At 43.6% G+C, this 21,916-nt stretch overlaps 3 protein-coding genes across 7 annotated transcripts; 2 read left to right on the forward strand and 1 right to left on the reverse strand.

Moving 5' to 3' along the window:
- The first annotated feature begins 3,728 nt into the window (after positions 1-3,728).
- Positions 3,729-10,314, forward strand: bicral (BICRA like chromatin remodeling complex associated protein). Its single transcript, XM_080833884.1, has 11 exons — positions 3,729-3,847; positions 3,955-4,003; positions 4,259-4,324; positions 4,424-5,878; positions 6,084-6,141; positions 6,273-6,328; positions 6,422-6,471; positions 6,764-6,909; positions 7,330-7,430; positions 7,647-7,749; positions 8,182-10,314. Exons 1-11 carry the CDS (start codon positions 3,807-3,809, stop codon positions 8,844-8,846), a joined length of 2,790 nt encoding a protein of 929 aa, XP_080690010.1. The 5' UTR covers positions 3,729-3,806; the 3' UTR covers positions 8,847-10,314.
- A 197-nt stretch (positions 10,315-10,511) lies between these two features.
- Positions 10,512-15,809, reverse strand: LOC308363029 (uncharacterized protein). Of its 3 annotated transcripts, XM_080835790.1 has the most exons (6): positions 15,570-15,809; positions 14,035-15,300; positions 13,644-13,730; positions 13,042-13,152; positions 12,432-12,548; positions 10,512-12,078 (listed from the first exon to the last, which is right to left on the reverse strand). In XM_080835790.1, exons 1-6 carry the CDS (start codon positions 15,574-15,576, stop codon positions 12,050-12,052), a joined length of 1,617 nt encoding a protein of 538 aa, XP_080691916.1. In that variant the 5' UTR covers positions 15,577-15,809; the 3' UTR covers positions 10,512-12,049. The 3 variants fall into 3 exon arrangements, with proteins under 3 accessions (XP_080691916.1, XP_080691914.1, XP_080691915.1); XM_080835788.1 differs by lacking the exon at positions 10,512-12,078 and having other exon boundaries at positions 12,148-12,548; XM_080835789.1 differs by lacking the exons at positions 10,512-12,078; positions 13,644-13,730 and having other exon boundaries at positions 12,148-12,548.
- A 98-nt stretch (positions 15,810-15,907) lies between these two features.
- On the forward strand, positions 15,908-21,837 carry LOC308362571 (protein VCF1). 3 transcript variants are annotated; one of them, XM_080835292.1, is made up of 5 exons: positions 15,910-15,944; positions 16,057-16,160; positions 17,167-17,268; positions 18,491-18,605; positions 18,933-21,837. In XM_080835292.1, exons 3-5 carry the CDS (start codon positions 17,252-17,254, stop codon positions 19,182-19,184), a joined length of 384 nt encoding a protein of 127 aa, XP_080691418.1. In that variant the 5' UTR covers positions 15,910-15,944; positions 16,057-16,160; positions 17,167-17,251; the 3' UTR covers positions 19,185-21,837. The 3 variants fall into 3 exon arrangements, with proteins under 3 accessions (XP_080691417.1, XP_080691418.1, XP_080691419.1); XM_080835291.1 differs by lacking the exon at positions 17,167-17,268 and having other exon boundaries at positions 15,908-15,944; XM_080835293.1 differs by lacking the exons at positions 15,910-15,944; positions 16,057-16,160 and adding an exon at positions 16,222-16,240.
- The last annotated feature ends 79 nt before the right edge of the window (positions 21,838-21,916 follow it).

The raw sequence follows: 21,916 nt of genomic DNA on the forward strand, positions 1-21,916 counted from the left end.
ATCGTGCCGCTATGATATGCTATAACAGGAAGTGCGCGAATGAATAACAAGTGCTCTCGAATAAAACGATTTCTAATTGGTTCTGAGGTACGAACCCTTTTGACTATACAGTGTTTCAATTGGTGGACTGCATACATAACATCCGGTTACCGGGTTTAAAGAAACTCGCACACCACACCCCTGTCACAGAATGAAGGGAGAATTGTTGAGAGTGAAGTGTTTCTATGTGTCATTTATTTGCTTTGATGTGCTCCTCGGCGAAAACCAATGTGCAATATGTACGTTTGCGTGTGTGTAGGAGGTAGCCAATCCGATTTTGTCCGATTTTTCCAAAAAGGCTGGCAATAGCAAAGTCCTTCATGTATCTCAGGCATTAGTACCAAAAATCTGATACCCATCACGCGTTCTACAACACATCAAGAAGGCTTGCAACAAACCTGACTGTTTGGGCTGCAAACAAATATACACACACTACAAGCTGTGTTAATTAAAGGAAAGCAACCACCTGATATTTTGTGTGCATTGTATTGCATTATTTGGAGATGGGTGTCAATGTCAAAAGCTAAAACAGCTTTCTAAAAAATCAACAGTGAGGTGTTTTAAAATCACGGACAACTGAATAAAGAATATGCCATATGACATTCAAATAGTGTATTTACGAGGACTTTCACTCCATGAACAACGGATTCACCGTCTTGTCCCTTGAGGTGTCAAACAATCCCTGTAGGTAACTTGTGGTCGAGGTTATTCAGTATCCCGCCCCCTATCGTTGGATGGTTGTCGTGTTTACAGTTGGATAAGTTAATTTGGTTGTTGGGGATTGATAACCATATAATAACATTTTACGACGCCTCTACTAGACTACACATAGCTGTTTCAGATTGTTATAGGTATGGCATGCAATAATGGAGCACTTTTCCAAGGAAAGATACCGCTTAGTCCTTAGACAATTATGTTATGTTTGGATACTTGTAGTTTCCCAAGGGCTGCAGATGCTGCCTTCTGGTGGAGCGGCACTGCCCTAACGGCCCGTGCAGAGATGGCGAGGAAACCCCGTTGACAAGGCACTGCTTTTTCATGACGGTGAGTTTCCCTTTGAGTGTATTATAATTTTGTGATAAAAATTTCAAGGAAAAAACACACACAACCTCCTTCCTCCCTTCCTTCGGGGAGGGAAGAGAGTGAGCGTGGAGAGAAAAATCTTTCTGAGACAGAGCAAGGACAGTGAGAAAAATATATGAGTGGGAGAGGGAGAAGAAGGGGGAGGAGGAGGAGGAGGAGGGGGAGCAAATTAAAAGTTGCCAAATGGAGATATTGGGTTTCAAGAGGAGTGAGACAGGAGTATGGGTTTGCCTCTTTTTCAGTCGTCTTTATGTTATGCAAATGGCAATAAATATTTATGGTTCCACGCGGTTCAGTTCGCTAGGTCCGTCGGCGAATTCAACCCGTTTTGAAATAGGTTGGGAAACGACACCGTTGCTAGCTCGTCGAGAAGGCCAATGTTCACGGAGAAACGCTAGCTTAAATCCGCTAGCCAGCTAAGCTGCTTTTCTTAAGCGTCAGGTTCTTTTCGTTAACGGCAGCGTCGAAATTCATCTGTTCCGCGACTCTAGAGAAATGTGACGTTTGCCATCCTGCCAGATGAGCTAAACAGAAGACAAATGGTAGCTTCTGAAACCCCACGTCCACCTCTCTAGAAAAAGAGACCGCGTCAGCGACAATCTATAACTAGGCTGAGGCAGCTAGCTAACTGTTACGTACTGTACTCGCATGAGATTATCATTGTCTGTCGATTTGGTCTATTTTTGGATGTAAAATCGCAAGCTGCATTTCCAGGAGGGGGAAAGCAGCATATTTGTTGCTTGCCCTCTTGACAAACTACTGAGAGGGAATTGGCTTTTACGGAAGCGTTTGTAGTGTCGAAATAAACCGAATCCTTCTCACGGACCGCATTTTAAATTGTTTTTGAGGGTTGCTACGTCTACTTTTCCGCCCCCTCTGATCATCATCTTAAGAGGGGAAGGAAAGGAAAATTTGTATCCACCTCCCTTTTTATTTGTCTAACACTGGACCATCTTAACAGATAACGTTAGCATGCGGAAAATATGTGAAATGGCTAGCTAAAGAGCTAGGTAGCCAGCCATGAATGTTGTTACCTACTCACTGACCCATTTTGTGTGTTGCTGACCTTGGGCTCTTTGTTAAAGGTTGCCTTTGTAGTAAATTACATTAACTTGCCCACCTTAAGTTAAACTATATAAAAACTGAACGTAAGCGAGACTTTTTACTTGCAGTCTTTATATAGTCGGACAATAAGAAAACATGCTGTTAGCCAACGAAAAGAGCAATCAACATGTTCTGTTTCTGTTCTTTGTTTGCTAAATAAAGAAATATTGCAACGGTGTTTGGTTTTATTGCAAACAAGAAAGCGAGTCTAGGTTTAAAAAAAAAAAAAAAAAAATGTGAATGAACTAGATTAGTTGGGGTGCATGGACACGGATACTCACTAGCTGCCTGTCAGAAAACTATATATACAGCTAATTGGCTAAATTATTGCACCGCATTACTATGGTGCTTGTGGTAGTTAAGTTGCCAAATGTATCATTTGCGATATTTCAACTGGATAATTTATTTTTTCTTTTCTTTTTAATGCCTAGGGAAAAGGCTTTTATGGAGAACCCCGTAGTCCACCACTGCATTCTCAACATGTTAGCCATACTTGCAAACTATCGATACGTTATTCACATCAAGACAAATATGTTTATACCTCAAGATTTAACGCTATGTTTTTCTAGAAAAAATACATTGTGGATCACTTATTAAACTGATACACATCCGATGACACCTTGTTCTTTGTCACCGGCGTTGAGCCACAGTGGGTGTCGCAGTGTGAAAACAACAGCCGCCATTTTGATATCAAAAGCTTATGTTCGGAAAAGGGACTAGAAATATTTTGTTTGAAGCTTACACTAAAGCAAGTGAGGTGTCAGTAATATCTAAATGTAGGCTTCTTGGCGAAGTATTATTATTATTATTACAGTTACTGCTCCATCAACAGTTGTTAAATTCGTTTATTTTTTATATTACATTTTATGTGGAGGCACAATTATCTCCCACATTTACAACCTACTCAACCAGTAACAATCGCACCAAGTTATGTACAACACTATACTTTTTATGTTTCCCCTTGTGTGTGCCCCCACAACCACAGTACAAAGAATCATATTTGTTCTTGGTCCATTGTCATAATCTGGTGTCAATATTATCTGTGTGGTTCTTTGCTTAGAACTAGGCTACCACATAGTTCTATCTACTGCTGTGGTGGACTTTCACCATCTGACCGATTCAAATACTTCACAGAGTGTTCATTTGAGATGTGGTTACAAACTTTCCACTGCTCAGATTTAATATCAATAAGGAAAAACATCCATTGATGTTCATTGTGGGTTTTAACCGGTCCCAAAGCGCAGAACAGCCACCTGAATACAATACGATGGAAAAACAGACAACTAAAAAACTTAAAATTGGTGAAATTATAGTCCAAGAGTCATAATGGAAACAATGTGGTATTTGTACTTTTGACACTCATTTGGAAATGGGTATGGTTCAAGCATACCAGAAAGAAAAAGAACATTTTCTTTGAAAGAGGATACACTTTTCACAGCATTGTTTTAGTTCCTTGATTAGAAGTAATAACCTTGTGGAAAGCCATAGCACTTGTGCAATTAGTGATGTGCAAAACCTGATGGTGGATCTACCTCTGCTAGTACTAGTCTAATGTCTGTGAAATTGCCTTCTCAGGTGTCATGGACGATGAGGAAGATCGGCGTCTTCTGGATATCATAGGGTAGGTCGATTTGCTCCTAGCGAGCTGTTCTTCAAATTCTCAGGGAATCTTAATGGCTATCCCCCCTGAAATGAAAAGTTTTTCATCCGTGTGTTTTTCTTTGACAGAGATGTGCAGGCTTTGAATGACTATCTTCACGGCTCTAATACCAAGACGGTGAGTGGAACACTCAAATAGACACATAAGACAACATGTTACTTTAAAGAATGTCTCCATTAATAGAAAGATATTTAGATAGTTAACTTATATAGGCCTAATTGTATTGACTAGAGCCCTCAGGATTATCCTAAAGGAATAACAGCGAGATTTAGTAACCTCATAAATATAGTAGTTTTATTAGGCAGAGATTGTAGTTTTATTAGGCAGATTCATTGTGATTGTTAATTTTAATAATTGCTAATTTTTTTCTAGATTGAGGAGGAGGATGTGACAAATGCAGCATTTGGCAACTCTAGCTCTTTTTTTACCGGTGGCACAGTAAGTATAGGTTCATTAAGCATCTCAAAATATTCCCAGAATTTAAAAGTGGCTACAACAAACATGATTGCATTTAATCTATGATATGTGCACGTCCAGGGTGGATCCAGTGCCGGATTTAAAGACAACACAAATCGTCTGGGGGAGTTCAGCGATGCTAGTGAGGCTGGCCTGCAGCTCTCCAACAGCCTGCAGTTCATCGAGGATGAGCTGGGAGGGGATGTGTCGCCTGGCGCAGTGGACCTCGGAGGCGAGGACCAACCTTTCGACATCCTCCAGAAATCCCTCTTGGAGGCGGACATCACCGAGCAGACGTTGGCACAGGAGGCTCTGCTGGACTCTCAGCCCGCTCCTGTGCCCACCACCACTGCCGCCACCTTCCCCCAGCAGCTGGTCTCGGGGGGGTTTGGTGGCGGGGCAGGGGTAGTTGCCCCAGTTGCTCAACCTCAGGCTTTCATCCAGCAAGTCCCCCAGTTGCCCATGCCAAACGGCCCCACGGGGCACATTCAAGTGCTGGGGTCTTTCAATGGCAACACACCCTCTATGATGGCTATCAACAGCCTGGAGCGCCCCCAGATATTGCTGAGGCCTACTGGGAACGCAGTGACAAACACTAGCAGCCAGGGGGCAATGTTCGCCCCCACGGCCACCAGCCAGGTATCTATGCCCTTCAAGGGTTGTGGGACATCCATACCTGTCCAGAACATTATCATTCAGAGGGGACACGCTCCTCAGACATTGGTAAGACCCATTCAGCCCAAACCCTTGCAGCCGGGGGGACAGACCGTGTACAACATTAGCAACCTGGGCCTCCAGCCCAACACCACTGCCCCCATCAACCCCGGAAGTGGGGCCTACACGGCCAGTGGTTCCCCACAGGCTCCTCAGCAGGTGAAGGTGGTCAGTCAAGCCAGCAACATTGTGGTTCACTCAAACTTTAGTCAGCAAGGTCAACACCAACACCAACAGCAGCAGCAGCAGCCCCAGGGGAGTGTTGCATCTGGGCAGTTCCTTACCCTCACCCCTGGATCTTCAGTGCAGGGCTTCCAGGCTGTGAATGGACAGGTGTTGCAAGCCAACACGCAACCGGTGGACCAGGCATCCTCGAACACCACCACCACCACCACCACCTACTCCATCTTGCCCAATCACAGCGGTTCGGTCCAACTTATTGCCGGGCAGAACTTCACAACCACCAGTGGGCAGCTCATAGTGAACCAGGGGATGGTGGCTGCAGCGGGGAACACAGTAGGGCAAATGTCCCCAAACATGGTGACCCAAGTCCCCCAAAGGTCGAGTGGCGGCATCACCACCAAAGTCTGGACGGGGGTCACAGCCAGTTCAACGTCCAGCCTGGCACCTGTCCAGGTTAACCCTGCTCAAACTCGGCTGACGTTGGTCAGCTCGTCGGGTCAGGGCTTCCAGACGCAGCAGCAGGTGACAGTAGGCCAGGCACAGCGCCTCCTGGTGCCCATGGCGCAGAATGTATCAGGGACCACACATGGCAATATGCAGGACCTGCAGTTTGAGATGCAGGCTGTGCCTATGAGTCAGGTGAGACAGGCCCTTTGTGCCCTTTCTTTGTATTATATGTATGTTATATATATTTATAAAAATAATGCATTCTGTGAGTTTAATGAGGCGTTTTATAAGGACTGGCTTTATCTTGGGGACAAAGGTAGACAATTCTTGAGGGGAAAATCTTTCATTTTGCGATTGCATTTCTCACAGTGTCTCTTTTGATTGTTTCGTTTCCCAGGAGTCCTCCACCGCTCAGAAAGCACAGCCTCAGTTGGTCAATCTTCTTGGTACCAAAGGTAGGTGCATTGATGTGTGCTGTATCCTTTCCTGACTCACATCACAGACAATGACTTGTTTAGGTCTGGTGGTTCCTTTTATTATAGAATTCTCTTATAATTCTGACTATTCTCTTATAATTCTCTTCCAGCTGCGCAAACAATGACCCCCATCAAGCAGGAGTCTCCATGCCTGGCCAGCACACAGGTGAGAGATCCGAAATTGAATGACAGAAGCCTGGTTTCAGATTGATAGATTCAGTGATACTCATCAACACTGTCCCGTCCCCCTCCCCCCCAGGTCAACCAGCAAAAGAGGCCGGCACCCCAGCAGCTCACCAGAGGAGGAATGTGAGTCATCCTGAGTTGAACGTCGTTGTGTTTCTTTCAGACAGTTTGACAAACGCAATGTGCCGTGCACTATGCCTCGGCTAGGAAAAATACATTGATAATAGGAACATAAGAGGGAAATTAGGACAGGATTGAGTAGTGTTTAAAAGTGTACAGCTACTGTGGTCAATGAGCAAAACTATTTGCATGGTTAAAAAAAAAATCATGCTGTAACCCTGAGCTGTCAACGTATCCTTGGTGTCATCATTTCTGAAGTCTGTGTTTGACACGGTCTTGTCTTGGCCCTTCCCAGGATCCTGCAGCAGCTGCGACAGGACCATGATGATGTTTTATCCACAGACCTGGCTCCATTCACCTGTCTAGATGATGTCATGTACAGACTGCTGCCCTTCCATGTGTTCCAGGGAGCCAGACCCAGCGAAGAGGAGTTTGCTAAAGGTGTGTTCTGCAGATGATAAGTGGCCTTGCGAATGTGCTGCAGACGTGGGAGCCTGTTGAATGTCTGTTTTTAATTGTTTAAGTCAGTCGAGCTGAAACTGACGTTTTCTCTCTGCCTCAACACTCTATTCGCTCTTAAGTGAAAACAACACTTTCTCTATGCGCGTTTCTCTATGCGCATGTTTCTCTACATGCGTGTTTCACTAAGTGTGTGTTTCTCTATGTGCTTGTTTTACTACGTGCGTGTCTCTACGTGCGTGTTTCACTATGTGCGTGTTTCTCTGTGTGTGTTTCTTTACGGGCGTGTTTCACTATGTGTGTATTTCGTTATGTGTGTGTTTTACTACGTGCGTGCCTTTCATTAGGTTCGTGTCTCTCTACGTGAGTGTTTCACATGAGTGTTGTTTCCCTCCTCCACAGTGGATGAGGAGTTTGAGGCAGTGGCCACGCAGGTTCTGAAGAGAACTCAAGCCATGGTGAACAAATATCGACGCCTTCTTATGGTGGAGGCCGAGGTGGGGGTAAAGAGCTGGCAGAACTGCTGTTTTATTTCTCATTGCCTAACATTGCATTTGTTCAGTGTTTTTGTTTTGATTTTAAACAACCAGGGCCGTGCTGGTGAAAATTAAAGTCTCTTAAATTACACTCTTATCATTCCTTTAGTTACACAAAGGTTTTTGATTAAATCAGTCATTTATATATTAAGTGATTTCATTATTATTTTTAATTTTTTGCAGCGATCAAGTCCCTCTTCAGAGATGGTGATGATCGACAGAACCTTTAATCAAGAGGAAAGGAGCAACTTGACCCAGGACAAACGCATGGTTCTGGTAGACCCAGGTGAGACTACAGGACCAGCTAGGGTTGTGGGTTTTGATTCATAGTATGGGTTTAATGTTGCCAGTTTCACCCAGTGCGATGACACATTAGTGCAGATACACCCTCCTAGGAACTTTTTTCTTTATTGGATCTCTTCTGTTGTTCTTAATAGGACTGGACGTTGTTTATAACTTCTTCTTAATAGGACTTGATGTTGTACTGAAATTGTTCTTGATAACCTGATCAAATTACTTGATGTTGTGCACATGTTTTTTTTTCACAACCTGATCAAATTACTTGATGTTGTGCAGATGTTTTTCTTGATGACCTGATCCAATAACTTGATGTTGTGCAGAGGTTTTTCTTGATGACCTGATCCAATGACTTGATGTTGTATGTAACTCATGCCTGTGTGTTGTTTGTGTGTTCTTCTGTTTGCGGCGCTTCTCGCAGACGGATTCTTGGAGGATTTCTGCTGCATGCCCAGTCTGCCAGCCCCAAGCGCCACCCCCAAGGTGGACCCAGCCTGCCTCAGCAGGACCCCATCTCTGGGGCCCCCCTCTTTAGGGTCCCCCTCCTTGGGATCGCCCTCGTTAGGATCCCCCTCTCTGGGGTCCCCAACCAGCTACCCTGGGAGACCAAGGGGGCAGGGAGGAGGAGGCGGGGAGGGTCTGGGCCGGCCCGTCACAGCGACACAGGACTCGGGTTACAGGACAGAGTACCAGCCAGGTTTCGAGGACCCGGGCGGGGGGGCGGAGCAGGGTGGCGGCGGGCACCTGGCTGCAAACAACATTCTACAGATGAAGAAGAGCCAGAGATGCAGCAACAACAACGTGATCATCAGCAGTGGCTACCACCAACTCCAACACCCGCACCAACTCCAACATCCAAACCCACACCCAAACCCACATCCACATCCACATCCACATCCACACCCCCACTACCAGGTCACTCACTCTTCCTCCCCAAGCTCCGCCCAGCACAGCTCTGCCCAGCTACAGGCGGCTGGCCAGGGGCGGGGCCACGGACAAGCCCCGCCGCCTGAGCATGGCCACCAGCCATTGGTCGAAACGGACTCTGTGCTGGAGGCTGCGGTGAATAGTATATTAGAATGTTAGATTGTGCCATAAGTTTTTTTGTTTTAGTTTTGTTTGTTTATTTGTTTTGTTTTTGTTGTTTGTTCTTGTATTTATCAGTTCTATTCTCCTCCCTCTTTATTACACGTTCTTTCATGAAGGTCAACATTGTGAAGCTGCACAGTCGATGGCCTGAATAAGGATGGCAAGAGTAGGAAGTGGAACGGGATGTTGAGCCTGGTAACACAGACGTGCCCATCACAAGTTATTTTTTGTCCCAGTGAAATTGACTTGAAGATGCCTTGGGTTGAAAACATTTTCCCACAGATTGCTGCCATATATGAACACCAACACACACATAGGCGCACAAGTGAATGAGTGTGTGTATTTGTGTGTTTGCCACTTTGCACACAAAGTCGTGTGGGTGTGCTGTATAGGATATCAGATCTTATTGAGCCAGTAGGTGATTGTTATTAGTGAATGAAAAGGTACACGGTCTTCTTTAAACATTTCCACTTTTTCCACTCTGGTGGGATCAGTGATCCTCAAGTTTCCAAACAGTCTTTCAAATTGTCTTTCTTTTCAAACAGCTTCTAAATCATGTTCATTCAGGACAGCCATGTCGTTGGTGATTGTGTTCACCATGTGATAGAGGTCTTGATTCTCTGTTGACTGTGGGGATGCTGGTTTGGCCTTGTCCTCTGAAGTCAACTACGGTTGATAACATGAGCAGAAGCAGCAGCACTTTGGATCAGAGTTAGGAAAGAACAACAACAATTCAATGTTTAATTTCTTTTGCTTTGAAGAGAGTTTTTACTTTCTGCGTTGTGTAATTTTGTTTCGATCTGGCATTATTATTTTTTTGTACCTTAAAGGTATATAATCACCTGCAAAGACAGAAATTCAGTGACATGGTTTTTGTGCAGGGAAGGGTAAATCCTCAGATTGAGGTTGAATATGTTACAAAGTTCAACATGTTAGGTTTTTGTTTTGTTTTTTAAAGTGATATTTGCAAGAAATATGTTGCTTTTTGACAGCACTGCTGCCCTGCAGTTCTGGCTTATAGATTTAAAACACGCACACTGGGTGTTGTGATATGTTTAGGAGCCTTCTGAAATGGGGCAATTATGTCTTTCGTTCTTTTCTGGAAGTTTTCTTAAGATTTTATTTTGTTTTCTGAACGAGTGCCACCCCTGCTGGTCAGGTTCTGGCCTCTTGGTGTCAGGCTGTGAAGAAGTCTTGTGCCCTCTAGTGGTAAAGCTCAGTTGCACACATACGCTCACAACATAGGATGCATTCATTCAGACGATGCTTTACGACTTCAAGGCTACACCTATGATCATGAGTGTAAGTGTTGTGACTGATCTTACTGGCTATGTAATTCTCACTATTCATAAGTATGGCAATGGAGGTGGAGGTTTAAGCTGGAGAAAAGATCCTCGAAATGTTTTGCAATGACAACATTCTAGAAGGAACCCCCTTTTTCTTTTGGCTATTTCAGCATTTGGTGAATGGTGGAGAAAGAATGTTTTACTTTGCCTGTCTGGTTGTGTCTATCGTATTGTGCATAAACATTCTTCAACACCCCCCCCCCCCCCCCCACTGCCCTCTACACTACAGTCTGTTCTTTTAGCCAGCAATTCTACCAAAAATGACTGAGAAGAGATGTGCATCTGTGAACTATGCTCTAATGTACCATGAGCACTTTTGAAGACCTTAAGTTTGAAGGGCTTCCTTGCCTTAGGTGAGCGCAAGTGGAAGATATGTACATGTTTGCATATTGTTGTTTTTGCGCTGCTTTGTTATTTTGTTTCGTTTTTTTTTTATTTGTTGGGTCGAGCAAGAGTGGCCTTCAAAATACCCCACAGCATCGGAGTTTAGTTTTTTTTTTGTCTTTCAACATTTCATTTTCTATCAGTATCACTCGAGACTTGATTTTTTTTTTTTTACAAAATAATAAAACGTGAAACACAAGATATTTATAATTTTTGTAAAAAAAAAAAATGAATATAAAACAAAAACAAAGGAAGTTATTTTTATTATTTTGGTTATGGCGTGTTTATGTCAGATCAATGTTATACTGTCAGTTCTCAATTTTTTTTTGTGAGTGTTCACTACAGCAGAGAAGAGAAAAAAAAAATCAATATTAAATTCATTTTTGAATACTGTCACAACAGCGTTGGTTATGATTCATGTCTAAATTGGTTTAGGCTGGTCACACAATATTGTATCTTTAAAGAGCATATAAAGGCATTTGCAAAAATAAAATACACCACAAAACATATATGACATGGTGCACGCATTGTAGGTAGCAATTGTGAGGTACTTTGTCTAACTCTTCGAAGAACCTCTCCAAGGGTTGAATATTTATTATCTGGACAAATGAACAGAGACAGAGAAAAGCTGTGATTCCATTATCGGGCCACTACTGGGGCCAACCGAAGACTGCTTTATCGCCCATGAGGTACGCCATTTTACAACCAGGGCCCAACTATCCCGGTCTGGCACAGTAAGCATATAGCTTCCCAGTTTGGTTTACATGTTGAAGCAAAGTAAATGGGTGTGTTATTCAGCCACAAAAAATATTCCAAACAAACAGCAGATCACGGCATCAATATAATCACTGGTTTATCATTATGTAAATCATGGAAAGCAAGGTCACACTACTATCCAACTAGTCTGTATGACAGGGTTCATTTTCAGCAGCTGCGCGTGTCAGCTACCAGCTACAGATCTTTGAATATGTGGGCATATAATTATGTCTGTATGACTACCCTATCTAGGAAATAACCTGTATGGAGAATGTTAGAAAATTTGACACGTTTCAACCCAATTGGGAAGATTTCTGTACAAAAATACAGAGTTTGTAAGATAGCAGAGAGAGGTGGTTGAAAGTTGACAGACCACATTCAAACAGATGGTATGAGGTTATGTAAGTGCTGTGACAGCTTGACCTTTATTGGTCTAAAAAAGAAAAATACATGTTAGTCAGTGACGGTTGATGGAGATGGAAAAACACTCCCTTAGTTCATGTACATTAATATTACATACATTAATCCATGGTGTTTAGACAAAAATACATTCCTTTTATCAACTCATTTAAATACATATAAATGCTCACATTCAAAAATGCTTAATTCATTATCACTTGTCCGTTGTATCGAACGCACAGCACACAGTATATTCTTCATTCAGAGGTGATCTGAGGTTCATCGGTCAAGGTCCCACATCAGACTGGTCCCTCCTCAATGATACTTCCTCCAACGTTCATGTTCTTTGAATGAGACACACAAATGCAAATCATAAGGTATAACAATATCCAAATCATGTAATGGTATTTCGAAGCAAGAGGTACCTTATCATGGAAAACTAATCAGACATTACAAACTGCTTTTCAGAAAGGAATCTGATACAGGGTGTGGTGTAGTGTCATAACACGTGAACTCCATAGCCATAGCTTTAATGCAAATAGTTTGACCTTTTAGACACAGCGTGCTGAAGGTGACTTTCAGGTGAGTACAATGCAATGCCACAGTAGGAAAAAATATTTAGTCTCATAGGATACAGGTTTCAGAAAGGGAAGAGTAAAAAAAATTATATTTATTTGTGAACATGGACAGAACTCACTTAGGTGTGGATAGTTCCACACGTAGCTTAGGACACAGTAGCCCGCAAGAAGCATGGATATCCCGCCAATGCCACCCTTGCGCACGTCAATATACCGCTTATAATACCAATGCCAACCTGCAGAAACAGAACCACACCAAGACAACAGGCAGTCGGATCAGTGTTTTTTTGCGTGATGTTGGGTGTGATACACTGTTAACACATGAGGTGATTTTGAAAGAAACAAACAAAAGAGATTAGCATTCTGAGCTGAAAGATGACTAGTGTAATCTTAGTCCTGTGTGGATGTTTTATTGCTGTCCTGTCTATGACTGTATTGCTGTCATCTTTCACACTGATCTCATACCGGGTCTTCTTTGTTGTTCCTGCATTGCTTTATGTCCCTACAAGCCATCTGTCTTTTAGCTGTAAAGGTGTTTCATAAAGGGTGCTGTTCTCCTTATAGAATGCCTTTTAGTATTGTATGTAGCAGCTGATTAGCATGGAAGCCTTAACTAAAAAAAAAAAAAAAAAAAAAAAAGACAATGGCAACATTACCAAAGGGTAATACTAGAAAAGACACAAAAAAAGACAATGGGAACACATGATGAGTGTGAATAGAAGCACTGACCATTATTCAACAAAGTCACTCCCCCTCTAGGTGACTGTGGTATTCGGTCTGCAAGCCAGGTTGGCAGTTCACTCAGCGTCACATCAGCAAGTCTCCTCTCTGCCAGGGGTACTACACACACCCAATTACACTGCAATTAGCATCTTCCAACAAAAACGACAAACGGCTCACACAAGGGGAAAGAAAGAGAGGAAGAGGATGGAAATATATGGAAACTGAAGGCATTTTTTTCAGTACCAAAAGATTGGTGATCAGTCAAGAAACTTGCAGTGATGAGCATCAAAGCAGATAGACAGAAGTTCCACTCAAATTCACCTATGTCTCATCTGGTCAGCCATTGAAACAGTTCAGTTTAAATATCCTACTGAAAAAAATGCCATCAAAACACACAGAGGAAAAACAGACGCTTTCACATTCACAGCACCAGATACAGGATACAGAGACAGCATACACACACAGCGTGGTGTCGGAGATGCTGCTGGGGAAACTGCAATGATGACAGGAGCAGTGGGGATAAACCACTAGGATGAATGGAAGAAGCTGAGGCCACTCTTACTGAAGAGGACAAGAGAGATGGGACGGCATTACGAATACCTGCTTACCTATGCTGGGACCAGAAGCCTGTCTTGCTGAGTTCAGAGCTGATGATGGCCCAAACGGCCTCATGGACCCACCTAAAACCTCAGATTCTAATGTACCAGAAAGGGATCATGTGTGTGTTTTTTTTATATAGTTTCCAGTGTTAACATGCAAGTACATGTGTTACGGTAATGTCATGAGCAGACTCTATAGTTTCATTTGAGCTTCAGGACCTGAATGTGACAGGCCCGAATGCATTTCTTTACTGCAAGACACTGCATATCATTTGTAGTCTCCCACTCTCCTACTGTATTAGTAGTAACTTAGTTTGTGCGCACCACATGACACTGAAGACATCAAGTCCCACCGCAACATAGTAGCACAACTCTACATTAACTACATTCTGAGTTGTACCTGGTGGAAGTTTGGGCGGTGGGGGTGCAGAAGAGGGCTTTATCCAGTCGTGCTCGTGCCCTAGGGCGGTTCTCCCTGGAGGCCTGTACACTTGCATCCCATGATAACCTGCAGTAACAGTCGACATCCACTCCATGCTCTGAGGCTTTGAGCTCGGAGCTTCACTATGGGACGCAAGGAGCCCTTGGATGGGGCTGGCTTGAGGGGGCCTTGAGGAGTCAATGGGCTTCATGTAGGGGCTTTCCAAAGCCACGGTGGTCTGAGGATTTATGAAGGACTGAGGGGGACTGATGTTGAAAGCTGAGGTTAGGGTAATTGCACTGTCAACCACAGGTTTAGTCCCAGTCAAGGACACAGTCATCGTGCCTCCATATTTCCTGCTCAGTAGACCACCCCTGATGTGATCCCATACGCTCGTTTTCACCACTTTGTAGGTGTGTGATACATTACTGTCCGTCACTTTTACATCCATCAAATCTTTGGCTAAGACCTGACAACTTGCCTTAACTTCTTCCTGGAAATGTGTTTGGACTTTGGGTTTGGAGTGCTGGTTGTTTTTTGGGTGAGGTTTGTGTAAATGTGGGGGTTCCTGAACAGATACTGTCCCTGCAGTAAGAGAAGCAGGAAGTCCACTCTCCTTTCCTGGCAGGCTAAGCGAGGCCTTTGACTTGGGTGTTTTTTTGGGCTTGGCAGGTTTGACCTCTCCCTGTACTCCTACACTGGTTGTTCCCTTCAGGACATCAGCAGCCAGTGTGATTTTTCCTAAAGCCATAGCTTTCACTGATGATTTTCTGGCTGTTTCAATCAAAAAATCAGACAGCTGCACTTTCTCAATCTCCTGGTTACTTCTACCTGGCCATTTCCTTTTAAGCTGACCAGTGTCTTCACTTTGCCTTTCTGACATAGGGTTGGTAGTTTGAAATGATGTGAGACTGGTGGGGGTATTCTGATGTGTGAACTTGTCTACACTCTGTTCTGCTGGTTTCACAGTTTTTTTATTTCTCTTTTTGGTCTTCAAATCAGACAGAGTTTCAGCATCATCCTGACTGGATGAAGAAAACTTGTCTCGACTTGTTACGGCAACAGGCTTCTTTTTGTTCTTGACTGTGGTGGTCTTAAGGAGAGCATCCCCACTCTGGGTGGCTGAGCTTTTGGAGGCTGTGACAGCGGGAGCCATCTTGCAGTGATTAAGGTGAGACTTAAGCCTCTTGAATGTCTTCCCACAGTATGGGCACACGTCTCCCACAATGTCGCCTTTCTGCTTCCCTACATTAACAAATCAATAAAAAATAAAAACATACAAGATGTGTATTGCATTAGCAAACAACTTTAAGTTTGACTTATCAGAATAAGTTAGTCTGACCTTGGTTTTCTGACACAAAACCTTGTTAATTTCAGATATGGTAACCTTAAAGTGTCCAACACCAAGTATAATTGAAGCAAACTCGTTTCTACAGGTGTGTAGAACATGTCTAGGAAACGTCCCTAGGAAAGAGTCAAAACAACGTCTGAAAGAGATAGGTAGCAGAACTCACCAGTCATCTTGGCCTCTTATTTTGATTTACTCGATGTGAGAGAAGTTGGATAACCAACTGGTAAAGTTTTGACAACCCACTTAACGTTGACTGATATTAGGGTCAACCATTCTCAGGTGAGTTGTGGGTCATCTTTGTAGCAACTCACCGCGCCCTTATATTAATTGAGTGTTAACATAATATACGTGTCATAAATAGTCTGTGAAGTCTCAAAAACAATTCGGTTTCGGAGACGATTTTACAAACCACCGTATTGACCGTGGGACGTCCATGCTGTATTATTTTCAGAACACAGCTACGAAAGCCCTCGTGGGTAGCAAAGGTTGCGCCTGTTTAGAATTCGCTGATGCTTTGATGCAAATTGAGATTTACAAAGTAATCTTCTATATGTTTCTGAGTCCACGATTTGTCATATTACAATTCTTTTTATATGTAAAAATCCCCAGCAATAATCCATCCCTCTGGTTTTCCTACACTATTACGTCAGTATTTTGGAAGATCGAAGGCAGTAGTCGCAGTTGCAGATGACCCGAGACGTAACCACAAACAGACGGGAGTGTCAGTAGATGCAGATACCGGCATGATTTCAACGTAATGTGTTTTTTTCTTGTTTTATATCTACGATGCCTGTTTGAGATGCAGGGGGTTGAAAGTTCAGCAACTAATGAAAGGTTTGTTAGATTTCAGTAGGGACAGTTGCTGTCTTTAGCTTGCTAGCGGTTGCTAACTTATCTGTGCTAAGCTAGTTGGTATTTGTTGCGTTCGTTGTAGTTAGCCTGGTTTTGTTAGCAAGCTACAGAAAGTTATCCTAGTGATAGCTAGCGCTATATCTCGTTTGCTTGCTGATAGGTAGCACCGTTGATGATCTTACGTTAGCTTACAAATCAAGGAATATTATTTAATGCACGGGCTTTTCGATGTTGTTTTATTGATGAATGGGCTACCCGTGAAATTAAGGGTTAGTGGCTTGGTCTGTCTCAAGTTATTTGATGGGTGCGGTGATACCAGATAGTCACTGCCTGTTAGCTGGAACATGTCAGTTAACTATCAAAACAAGCAGCCAAGATAGTGTTAGATAACGTTAGCTAGCTAGCCAGATTGATAGGTTGACGTTAAATAAACTTCTGTCGGTTCTCTGTTGCTGTTGCTTTGTGTGAACTTTGGGTTGAAGGATACTGTTAGTGATAGTCAGCACCAACTAGGCATTATCAGCAAACAATAGGTGGGTTATTTGAAAACAAACGTAGCTTGGCACTAGTGAACGTGTTAGTGAGCCAGCTCACGCCAGTTGGCCAAACAACACAGCTGACGTTAGCATTTCTTAAAGCTAGCTAGCTAGTTAGTTAGCTAGCTAGCTACATACAGGCCGTCGATATTGCTGCATTGGCTGTGTTGAACACAAGCAGTGAACTTGGTTTTAATGCAATCTTAAGTGGTGTTTTATCAACTTGTCGGAGAAGTTTTAAAAACATACATTTAGCAAGGATTTGTGATTTCCCAATTTGTTTGCCACTTAGTTGCCTGGCGTTTGCTCACTAGTGTTACAAGTTCCTGTAGATAGCCAAGTGAAAATACGTTCCACCATCTTGTTCATTAGCTAGTCATACCCGGACCCGGTTTCTCAAGACAACGTGATCTGTCAGTCTTTCCAAACACCATCTGCCAAATAACCAGTACGTCCGATGTTGACAGAAACCAGGTAAGACATTAACTTGACAGCCCTTGTCTTAAAAAGAGCGTTAACGATATGTATTTGTTCAGTTACGACTTGGCATCACCTGTTGTGGTATAAATTAGTGAACATTAGCTCGTTGGCAGTTACTTATTGCTAATCGACTTGGAATTACGCAATAGCTGTCAATATCATTTGGGATTACGGCGGTGGTGATGTAACTCAACATGATCGTTCTTGTACTCGAATCGATTAGTTCGAGGTGCTGCTTAGCTACCATTGCAGACTTGTGTACACCAGTTTATTAACTGTTCATGCTATTTTAGTCGGCCTCTCACCTAAATTAGCTCTTATGGTTTATGTGTAGTAATAAACTAAATGTGCATTAAGGTCTCCAGCAAATATAACGTAAACTCGGTCAGGTGTTTTTTCCCCCCGTTGTAGCTGAGTCATTGTCTTCGATTTGAAGGCAGTCGCAAAGCGGTGTAAATGGTGACTAATGTTAACTGCCTGCAAGCTATGCTCTGTTATGAGTACACGACCTTGTATAAGCAATTTGTCCAGCGTTTAAACGTCGTATGTGGTTATTTTTAGGCGTTAGCCGGCGTCACCGGCTCGTTGTCAACCATGTCGCAGCAGATATGGTGAAAGGCACAGCATTTTGTTTCCTAGCACCGATTTCAGCCGTATGTTTCTAAGGGAATAACAAAGTGAAGAATACCGGGGAATATTAGACCAAAATGCTTCTCTGTGGTTGTGTGTAGTTCAGGTTTCTGGGTTCAGTCAGTTCAGTGTCTGCAATTTGCATATAGTATACCGAGGGACAGTGGGCCTTCAGTCATTCAACATGGGCCTGTTAGTCAAGCAAGCAGTACCAAATCCTGCCTTGTCATACAGTTTTGTCATACTGTTGCTTAATTTCAAGTAACATATCTTAATGTTTGTTAAGGGGTCCTTGGTTTGGAAATAAACTCACTTAAATTCTCATTCATCTGATGGTATGTGGTAACCCACCTGTTTGTTTTCCTAAAATCCTTGCACAAATCTGCTTACCTTTCCCTGTGAAGAAAACTACTAGTTTTGGTTTCATAAATGTTTCGGTTTCATAATGTAGTTTTGGTTTCATAAATGTGCAAGGATTGCGTAGTCTACTTGGGATCTAACCCATCAGGTGTACCTCCATTTTAACAGTCTTGAGAGTCGCTTTTGATTAAAAGTTTGTGTGTGCTTGTGTGTTAAACCCCCACAGGAAGCGGAGGCGAAGCTGTAACAGTGAAGACGGTCAGGTCCTCCCCCAGGCGAAGAGGCCTGGAGCGGGCAATGCCCTTCTCCCAGAGCTGGGGCGAGATGCCTGGGACTCAGAGGTAAGGGAGCCACTCCGTTACCTCACTTCACGGTGGAGTTATAAGGCTTGATTGAACAATCCCCTTCCAAAATAATGCCTCGGATAGCCGGAAACATATTTGTAGGGTGTCCTCAACAGTCACTGTGACACCTTGCTGCTACATGGCAGTGAACCGGCCTTCCATATTGCCACATAGTAGATAAAAAAAAAGGATATTCCAAGAGCAATCTTTGGACTTGGACATATGTAGATCATTTAACGTATTTAACTTCACATGCAAATTGCTACTGAATAGCGTTCAAATCCCATTCTGTGTGTGTCTGTGTGTCTGTGTGTGTGTGTGTAGTCCTCCAGCAGTGACAGCAGTGGCATCAGTAGCCCAGAGAGGCTAGCGGGAGCCAGTGGCAGTAGCAGCATGAGCGCCTTTGGCATGGACGGCCGGGGTAACTGCTTAACCCAGGGTCCCTGCAGCCCGACTGGCTCCTCGAACCCAGGCGACGAACCGCTGCTCGCCATGAACTACCACCACATCAACCGCGTCCTGCGAGAGGCCCATTTCGCCAGCCTGAAGACCAGGAGCCACCCGGGCCCCACATGACCGCCTGGCTCCCCCTCACCCCAAACCCCACACCTGTCAACTCCTCATGGGCATTAGCAGTAACCGGGGCCCCCTGAGGACCGACTGGATGGACGTCATGGGTACTTTTCCACCTCTACCCTGCCATCACCACCACCACCACCACCACCCCTTACAACATCCACCCTGCCCCACTCCACATACACCACCCTAACGATTGTGTGTGTGAGTGCGCAAACTACCTTTCTGTGGCTTGACTACTTTGGTCCCTCATTTCCACTCACTCCCCTCCACACCACTCCCCTCCTCTCCCAACACTTCCTTTAAGGTTTTTTACATGTCCATATATGAGAGGGGAGGTTTGACTTTTTTTGTTTGTGTGCGCGCGTTCGTGTGGACAATGTATCCACTTGGGTGCTACATAAAAGAACCTTGAAAAGAGTATGACGCTTGCAATAATAAGTCTACATGTTTCTTTCAGCAATTGTTTGCCCACTTTGACAGGCCAGTAAACTTGATGCATGGAGAATCTTCTAGAGCTAGGGAGAGGATCTTTTTGATGAGTAATTTGTGAACTCTGCCGTCTTTAACTAAAGACACAGTTGACTTCTTTTGACAGTGGGTCTGTAGTTCTCAGTGTTTGGAAACGTAATACACAGGTAAGGAGAGTTTCAGAAATGTTTTGACAACATCAGTCTAAGAATTTGCTTTGGTTCCTACTTTGGTCTGGTTCCTCTGGTTCTCCTGCTTCATGGTCCTGTTGAGCGGCCTGTTCAAGCAAAGTGTTTTGTTTTTTTGACTGCAAGAGCTAATTCGCCTCATGGAGGGCCCTCAATGCTGTATGCACCCCATAAGCACACACAAACATGCAGTCTCAGTTTCATTAACCTCAAATTACTCGCCCTCCCCACCCCTGCGTCCCCAACTCAGCCACGGATACCCCGTCATGACATTCTTTTCTCCCACCCATGATGGTGTGTGTGTACGCGTTTCCCCTTGTACAACGGAGAAACAGGGATTTTTAGCTGTGTCTTGGCGGAGTGCTTTCAGGAAAAAACAGGAAAAAAACAACAAAAAAAAAGTAAGTGAGTGTGTGAGCAGTGTTCCACTTTAGCCTCTCGAGCCAGCCTAGGAGCCATAAGCACAGATAAGACAGACATATCCTTAACACTCAGGCTGGGGGAAAACACCCTCCTGTTAAAGGTGCCATGAAGCCAAAACACTGGCAGAACTTTCATTTTATTATATTTTTTGTTTCTAGGGGGAGGAGTTTGGGTGGGTAGGTGGATGTAAGTCTGGGAGCTGCACTTTGATTCCTTAGGGGGGTGGGGGGGTGGATCTTTGTGAAGGTCCCTATGATCCAAATGTGGTGAGTACTAAAAGGGTGGGGTGGGGTGGGGGTGTGTGTGCTTCGCTCTTGAATAGCCTTACTCACTTGTAGACGCGGGGCAAAGCGTCTTAGCACTGGGTTTGACTGCAGAGCTAGAAATCCAGAAATACTCAGGCGCACCGAGGTCAATGGGTTTCTGCTCTGTAACAGGACACACGCACACACACACACACACACGTATTCCCCCTACGAACAAGACTTCACCTCTATGATTAGCCTGGCCCTGAATATAGCGCACCACTGGTCGTTTAGTCCCAAGTAGTGTACGTTCTCCCGGGGATGTCATGCTCTGCAAGTGTCATTAGTCAGTGCATATGGTTTGAAGACATATTTCCATAGGGTTCACTAGGATAGAGTAGGGGTGGCACTGTTGACAGGAACACATTATTCCAAATGAGCAATGGTGTTGTGGGGGACAAATAGCGTAGTGTAGTCTCCTCTGCCCCTCCCAAAGACAAAAAAAAAATTGAAAGAGGGAGAGCGAGCGATTGGGAGAACGAGAGGAGGGGGGAAAAGGTTCTTCAGATGATGCAATCATTCTTATAAGGAGGAAGACATTTACTACTGAAGAAGCAAGTTCAGACCAATTTTCTACAGAGGTCCAAAACTTAACAGGTGCTCAATGCAGCTTTTCCTGGAGAGAAAGACGAGCTTGACCTGCGATATTAATGTAATTCTCAAGGCTTGATGGAAACCGTTTTTTTCTCAACACGATTGCCACTCTGCACGCTTTTCTTGTTTTGCATTTGTGTACGGTTTTCAAGACCAGAGCAAGAACAGGAATGCAAAACAACAAACAGCGCACAGAAAGCATAGGGATAGTGACATTCATGCCTTAGAATTACATTTTTATTGTGCGGTGTAATTTTTGTTTTCTAACCCCTTAAACAAAAATACTTCATACAGCACCTTCACTATCTCAACTTGTTGCTGTGTGTGGATGGAGGACAATAAAGATGGGCATTTTGTGAGTGTGTGTGAGGGACGCTTGCGTCCGCCCCCTCTTTGCCTACATCTGTCACTCCTGCACTGCCTCCCTTCCTCTCTCCCATTCTCTTTGCTGTTCAAATCAACCTCAAACACTGTGGTCTGTTACCGAGGAAAGACTTGATCAGTTTTAGATGACTTATTTTTTTTCATTACTACAATCATGTTTTTTTTTTCGTATTCAGAATTGTACATTAACTATAATAGCAAATATACAAGCTTTTTTTTGTTTTTGGATCATAATTATTTTTTGGAGATCTTCCTTACATTATGGAGAAATAAAATGTTGGTTTTTAATTTTGAGATTTTGTGTGACTTTTGTTCCCTCAACATACTTACATCAGTTCCCGACAACAATTCATAGTTAACATCAGAT

This window comes from Sprattus sprattus (assembly GCF_963457725.1).
Source record: "Sprattus sprattus genome assembly, chromosome: 3".
NCBI classification, from domain to species: domain Eukaryota; kingdom Metazoa; phylum Chordata; class Actinopteri; order Clupeiformes; family Clupeidae; genus Sprattus; species Sprattus sprattus.